General features: G+C 40.0%; 1 protein-coding gene across 1 annotated transcript in view; it reads left to right on the top strand.

Moving 5' to 3' along the window:
* The first annotated feature begins 275 nt into the window (after positions 1–275).
* Positions 276–7,879, top strand: part of LMBRD1 (LMBR1 domain containing 1) — a 131,405-nt gene continuing 123,801 nt past the window's right edge. Inside the window, exons 1-2 of the mRNA XM_017859762.1 lie at positions 276–615; positions 6,955–7,131. Coding sequence (XP_017715251.1) covers positions 547–615; positions 6,955–7,131 — 246 coding nt within the window. The 5' untranslated portion in view covers positions 276–546. The remainder of the gene's footprint in view (positions 616–6,954; positions 7,132–7,879) is intronic.

Raw genomic sequence — 7,879 nt, forward strand, 5'->3', positions numbered from 1 at the left:
GTGCCAGTAAATTAAAGTCATTTGGGCAGCTAGTCAACTTTTATTCAGTCACCCACTCTCGCAATCACACACATTCCACCTTGTACACGAGGGCCAAACTTCCTTTTAGTGAAAAAGTATAAACCTCTAAAATTGACTTGGATCTCCAGGTCCACCTAGTCCATTCTTTGTGGAGTACCCTTGCTGTTCCAGTCTATCAGCTTAGGCTGAGTCAAATATCCCAATAAGGTTGCCCTGCTATGCGCCAACACCCTGCTCTGCAGCCCTCCCACATCTCGGCGGGCGCGGAAGCCAGCGCGGGCAGCGTGGTGACGTCACTGCGTCCGGACGCGCCCCGCCCCTGAGCAGTCCTTGCTGCCCCGCCTCCACCCTGCTCGCCGCCAGGGGACGCTAGTGGGTCGAGTCTCCTTGGCAACCACTTGCTCCTCCTCCTCCGCCCTTTTAACCTTTAGGGTGCGCGGGTGCAGTGTACCTCGCGCTCTCTCCCCTTTCCCCCTCCCCTTTCCCCACCCTTGGCGCTCTGGTCGGTCTGGACCGGAAGCGAAGATGGCGACTCCTGGCGCGGCCTCGGCGGAGCTGGTGATCGGCTGGTGTATATTCGGCCTATTACTACTGGTAGGGGAGGCGCTTGGAGTTTTCCCGATGTTTGGACTGGCGGAGGAAGGGAGGGGCCGGCCCTGCAGTTGGCCTTTCCGGACCCCGGAGACCCTCTTCGCCCCGCCCCGCCCCGCTTTTAAGCCTGGACTATGTAGGGCTTTTCGGTATTGGGGGCTTGGGCAGGCGGCAGGGGCATGGGGGTGCCGATTTTCGGTCGCTTTTGCTTTCATTTCACTGATGACGTCTAGGGTTGCAGGGTCCTTTTTGGAAGCTCTTGCCGTCATCCCTGATTTGGGCAATGGGGCCGGTGGGGTTTGGGGGCGGAGGAGACCCTCGGGGTTGAGAAGCATGTGGTGGCCTTTCGTCCTCTGTAAAACAGTGGCACACAGTGTGGGTCGGCAGCGCTGGATCTTTACAAGTTAAGTAGGCGCTGGCGTTGTTTACTTGTCGCCTTCTCTGTATGTTTTTTCCCCCATGTTCCCTACCCTTGGGGCTAGTGAGTCTCCAACCTCTGTGCCCATTGTGTGATTCTGCCTTGATGACGTGAGTTGCTAGTTCTGACTTCCAGGTGTCACATTCTCTTCAAATCTTTTTTTGATTGGTGTAGATACCTGTGGAGGGCGGAGCTGTAGCCCTCTTTATTACCAGTATGGGAGTATATACTACTACCTGTCTGCCCTCAGGTGCTTTCTTTTCCAGTGATCTTATTTGTGCCTATGCAGTGAGCAAAATGTAGATTGAAATGACTTAAAGTGGCCTGGCTGTTACTTCCTTATTCATATTAAAACGCTTTGTTTTATTTTATTTGAGAGTTCAATTGTTTGACTTTCATAACCTCTCTACCTTCTCAAATCTTCTCTTCTCATCGTCCGAGCCTGTAGTTACTTTCTGTTCCCATTTGTTTTGGCCTTTTTGCATTGCAAAACAAAACAAAAACCTCCAGTTCTGGAAATCAGGCTTGTTTAGTTTTACTTTAATTGTCAGATCCAGTCAGTGTCTGGTACCTATGTAGTATGTTCTAGTAAATTTTTGCAGTAGAGATAAAAAAAAAAAAAAAAAAAAAAAAAAAAAGAAAGAAAGAAAGAAAAAAGAAAAGAATGGTGTGAAAATTTAAGAAAAGATCCTCTTATTACTGTCATCACTGTCACAGATAAAAATACTGCCTTTACCCTGGAGTATGTTAGTTCTCTCTTGGAGGAAATGAAACCCTGAAGGTTGACTGTGGTCTCTGCAACCACCCAGTTGTGTATTTTGAGAGCTCCCTTGGCTTTTCCAGTCCATCAGATTTAGTTTGTTTAGAAGAAAATAAATAAGCATGTAATGTATGAAAGTTAAGTGAGACTATTTTGGCAGTTATAAATTAATAAACATTTACGGTATGGAAGTGGTGTGAATTTTAAGAGGATGTTAGCGAAACAAGATATGGCTTTAAAGATATGGCTCTAAAGAGGGCCTGGAGATAGGTGGGAAAACTGAAATTCTTGAAACATGTATTTTATGGACCTAAAGCCAAAGTATGACTAAATAAAGTAGGACTTAAGAGAATAGACAACAATCTTGGAAGAAAATGAGAATTGTGGTGGAGTTTGGATAGATGAAGAAGGGAAGCCATTTAAGTTGGCAATATTACAGCAAGGACAAATAAAATCAGAAGGAAATTAGGAGTTTGACACTTGAATGTTGGCGTGGATAAGAGCATTAGGAAGAAGGACTCTTGTTTAAATTTCTGCAAATCTCTTTAAATCCTGGTTTATTAGAAGAAAGGCTGGTTTCTTATGTTGGCTTCTACATTCAGTCTTTTGGGGTATGTTATTTTGGTCGAAATGTATGAAGAAAATACAGCTGCAATGATAGGTAGTCAGAAACACAGGAGCATTTTTCAGATAATTGTGGATGTTTTTGATCCTACACCAAAGCCCAACAAGTGGAAGATTCTTAAAGGTCAGTTGCAAGGTGGAATCTGAAACCCTATCAATGAGCTTTTCATTCATTGTTACATTAAAATCCATTAGCCCGTCTTGCACTTTGAAAGGATCTTTTACCCATGCATGGTTTTGTAACATGATGCTGTGGCCACTTAGAAAATGTTGGTTTACTGAGTTATGCACATCTTTTAAATATGGATACATTTCATTACACAATATCAAAATATCACATTTCATTAAATTGCAACTGATCTTGTCAGAAATGTCTCTGAAAATTCTAAGTATTGAAGAGTTGTCAAGCTTAAAGTTGTGGATGTAAGTCTTTCAAAATCTAGTTTTCATTGGAAAGTTTGACTCTTATCATTGGTATCAAATACTGTCAGTTTTTCTTTAAGTGATAGCTTCCCTTTGTTCATTTGACAAAATCTGCCAAAAGCGAAGTCTGAATAACGATAGTTTGACGATTGTTCTTTCAAGTAAAAATGGTGTTCCTTGAAGAGTGGTTGTTTTAGCTTTTAACTCTAAACTTTTCCTAGAGATGGCCATCACATCTTGATATGCAACAGAAGGACTTTATGTATGCATGCTTCATATTTTACCCCACAAAGTATTAAAAAGAGTCAAGGGCTGAATTTCAATAAAATGAATTTATACTGCTTTGGGAAGCACAGTCTTAATTTAAATTGTCCCTTTTTGAGCTTGTGGTGAAGAATACAATGATTACTGGTGCAGTTTGGTGCCACTGTCTTGAGTCATGCTAATGCACCAGTAGTTTTACCCACTGTGACTATGAACCATGAGTGCAAATGCCAGCACAGTGAAAAAGGCAAATAGCATCTTAGTATTTATTATGAGAAGTTTTCAACTTCTGAATCTCCAGAAAGGATTCTGGGGACTACCAGGGCCTGGGGATTTCACACTTGGAGAACTTCTGCCAGTCATCTACTAAAGATTCAGGACATGGGCCAGGTGTGGTGGCTCATGCCTGTAATCCCAGCACTTCGGGAGGCTGAGGCAGGTGGATCATTTGAGCTCAGGAGTTCAAGACCAGCCTGGGCAACATGGCAAAATCCCATCCCTACTAAAAATACAAAAAATTAGCCAGGCCAGGTGGCAAATGCCTAAGGTTCCAGCTACTCGGAAGGCTGAGGTGGGAGGATTGCTTGAGCCCAGGAGGTAGTTCTCGCAGGCAGTTGCAGCAAGCTCTGATAGTGCCTGGGCAACAGAGGGAAACCCTGTCTCAAAAAAAAAAAAACAAAAAAACAAAAAAAATCCGGACATAAATGTTGCCTGCTTTTGTCATCTTGGGCAAAAAGAATGGACTTCAGTTTCTTCCCACATAAAGAATTGTTAGATTTGGTCCCTCATGCATGTAATCTAACTACGTCTGTCTTTGCTATATCAAATCTAAACTGTTCTGTCTAGCTCCAATGTCCTCTGTAATTTGGCTCCCACCACCTTTAAATTGTATTTGCCATTACAATAGGAGACTCTCCATTTTTGTAAAGCAAATTTATTCTTGTTCCTTAAAGTGTGGGCATCATCTGGGAACTTGTTAGAAATACCAAATATGTGACCCCAGTCCTACTAAATCAGAATCTGCAGTTTAACAAGATCCCAGATGGTATATCATGTATTCTCATTAGTTTAATAAAGATTCATCTCTTCTCATTCCTTCTGCTGCCCCAGTGGTTTGCAACCTTGACCTTTCATCAGAACCACCTGGGGAGTTTTAAAAATCTCTGTTGAGACCAGTTTATTTTGAATCTTTTGGGAGAAGCGGGGGGACTTTTATAATTGTTAACAGAGTTATGTATTTGTTTCTTTTATCAAATGCTCTAATAACAACTACTATTTGTTAAGTAGTTACTATGGCCAGCCACTGTGGTAAACCCTTTATAGCTCATTTAATTCTTAAAGCTTGTTATGAAAGAACTATTCCTATCGATGAGGATACTTGGTTTTATTTTATATTGTAGGAATGGTTGATAACATGAACAAAAAGCTCTTTAAGGTTACCAGTTTTAAAACCATTATAAAGGGATTCTGAGACCAAAAAATTTGGGAATCTCTGGCTTAACTCTTCTGCCTGGTTGCCCTTTCACAACTTGTCTGCCTGATATTGGCAAAATTCTTTTTTTGTAGTAATACCTACAAAATTCAGGTTTTATTTCATTCTTGAAATCCAATAAAAAATTTATTGGAACACTTTGTGTCAAATACTGCTAAGGATAGAAAGATGAGGGTCAGCTTTTAAAGACTTCAAAATAAATTTGGGGAATGTTAAAATATTTGTGAATTCCTTTAAAACAAGCTCATTCAAATCTTAATATAAAGGAACATTTTATGAAAATAAATTTCCCAAAATCAAGAATTTGAGCCTAGATCCTTTTTGTTTGTTTGTTTGTTCCAAAGTCTTAACTCCCTTCTCAGTTTTTCTTACTCTTCTGTCACCAGCTGAAAGACCAGCAGTATGAAGGAATGACATGCAGCAACTTGGATGGGCTTTAAATGCTCTGTGCCAAATGCCACAAGCCAGACTGAAAAGACAACATACTATGTGAAGGCATTATGATATTCTAGAAAGGGACAGAAAACAGATAGTGGTTGTCAGGGTGATACCGATGGGCTGAGGGAGATCCCCAAACACTGGTGGGATCTCAACCCCAGCTGGTTTTCAGGTGCTTGACACTGTCATGAGAACACATTAAAGGACAAGTCAGAAAATAGTGCAAGTATGGAGATTTATTAAAGGGAAAGTACACACTTTTGTGGGCATTCTTAAGAGAGAGACACTCAATGAGGTTTGGAGTTTCTACATTTATGGGTTTCTTTATCCAAGGGATATATTCATGAAAATTCCTGGAAAAAGGTAGAGACTTCTTGAAATTATGGTGCCACCCATTTTTGCATCAAATATGAGTGGTCTTGGAACTGCCATGGGGCTGGTAGTTGTGTGATTGAGCATGTTAATGAGCATATAATGAGGTCCTAGGTGAAACCTAGGTCAAATCCATGGCCATGTTGGGTTCAGTGGGTCTTAACCAGCTTGGTCCACACCCTGGTTTTTCAGGGTCTTATTAGCCCTTAGTCCCTAGTCATGAAAACTGCTCTGTGGAATTTTTCAGGAGTTCCTACAAAGGGTCAAAGGAATTTTCTGAGATGATGGAATTGTTCTTGTATCTTGCTTGCGGTAGAAGAATTTGGAAGCTGCAAAACTAGTTTGGTGGTTTTATTAGACTCATTTAGGCCCTGGAACTGCAGGCTGCTGAGAAAGAAAGTAACCGATGAATCTGTTGAAAAAGTGAAAAGAAAAAACAAGGCTTTTAAAACTACCAGAGCTCTTATTTAGAACAATGGTTCTCAAGTTTGGCTCAGATTGAAATCCTCAGGCACTTAAAGTACTGATGCCTGGAGGAGCCCTGTGCTCCATTGATAGAATTGATTGGGGAATGTAGGGAAGGTATAAGGGTACTTAAAAGTTACCCAGGTGATTCTGACTCACAGTCAAGGCTGAAATAACATAGTCTCTGTCTGCAATTCCCTGTAATTGAGTAGAGTAGACGTTCTCAAAATATAGCTCTGGACCAGCAGCAGCCTCACCTGGGGAAGCTGTTATAAATGCAGATTTTCTGGCTCCACTCCAGACTTCTTGAATCTGAAACTCAGAGGATGGGGCCTAGCAATCCATGCTTTAACAGTTCCTCCAAGTAATTCCGATGCCTCCTAAAGTTAGAGAATCATTAAAGTCCTATGCACTGTGTTAGTCCCTTAAATGGCGTTGGTAACTGTTAAGAGTACCTGGCTAACTAGAGGTGTCAGCCTCTACCTCTGAGTGAACTTTTTTCACTGGAAAGCTCCTTGCTGTGCACATGTATCCATTTCAGCATTGACTTTTCTTTGTTTAATGCTCTTTAAAATTTAAATTATAGTATAATATGATAATGGCATGGTGATGACTGGCAGTTAATCTTTAGCTCAATGCTATTCTTGAGCTGTCAGAACAGGTCAGAAGTTAATTTTCATCCAAGTTATATTCTGTAATGCTTCAGTAATAAGCCTAGAATAGAACAGCTTCTACTCATATCTCCTTTAGGTTGGAAAAATCTACAGGGAAAAAATACTCAAAGCTAGTTATAACTGTGATGTGTGAAACCATTAATGTTTGCACTGTGTTAGGTGAGGAAATATGTAACTGAGCACTGTTATTAATAGTATTGTTTGTGTATGCCTACGTGATGTACTGCATTCATGAAATAGGCTTTGAAAATTATACATCTTGGACAAGTTTTTAAGGATGGTAGGCTTTCCTTACACAACTAAAATAACCTTTACTTCACATAAGGTTTCCTGCTAAAAACTTTCAAACACGTGCAAAAGTCAGAGAAAATATATTGGGTAGTAACAAACATCTCTTTTTGTTCTATTTCAGGCTATTTTGGCATTCTGCTGGATATATGTTCGTAAATACCAAAGTCGGCGGGAAAGTGAAGTTGTCTCTACCATAACAGCAATTTTTTCTCTAGCAATTGCACTTATCACATCAGCACTTCTACCAGTGGATATATTTTTAGTTTCTTACATGAAAAATCAAAATGGTACATTTAAGGTAAATATAATCTTACTTTGCAGATTTTTTTTCCTTTCAAATTTCTGGCACAGTGGGCAGGCAGTCCGATGTATATTGTGTTTTATTTTTGTATCTGGGAATGAATGAGAATGGAAATACAACATAGAGGCTGAGAATGTGACATCTGACCTGATAGATTAGAAGCAGACTTTCAACTGACATGAGAACTATTAATTCAGCAACCTTGCAAATGCTTCAAGTAATCATAATAGGTTATATATTTTTTGCTGCTCCTAACTCCCTTGAAGCTTATTTGATTTGCATTAATGCAATAAGTACATAATGTAGAAGGGCTTTTGTTAGTGGCAGATCGGGATCCTAATCTCTGTTTCATATTGAGTACTTTGAGTCAGTATGGTGTAGTGAATTAGGTTGGCAATTATAAGACCTGAGTTCTAGTCTTGACCCTTAACTGTCTAGCTGTGGATCTTTAGCCAAACCACTTAACTTTTCTGAACTTGAGGTTCCTCATTTTAAAATTGAAGGGTGTGGACTAAAGGTTTCTGAGTTTCCTTTAAATTATGCAAATTACTTTTAAGTTTCTTACTAGCTTAAGCTTCTATGACTCAGAAACTGTCTCTTCGTTGTTATAGCCCCAGTATTTGGCTTTAGTACTTAAATATTTGAATGAAATAGTATTTCAGTAATCTTAGTAATGCATGATTACAAAATAACTTCCTGAATTGGGCTAAATTGGGTAAATAATTTTATTTTTATTTTATATTTT

Source organism: Rhinopithecus bieti, unplaced genomic scaffold (assembly GCF_001698545.2).
Source record: "Rhinopithecus bieti isolate Rb0 unplaced genomic scaffold, ASM169854v2 scaffold_50350, whole genome shotgun sequence".
NCBI classification, from domain to species: Eukaryota; Metazoa; Chordata; class Mammalia; order Primates; family Cercopithecidae; genus Rhinopithecus; species Rhinopithecus bieti.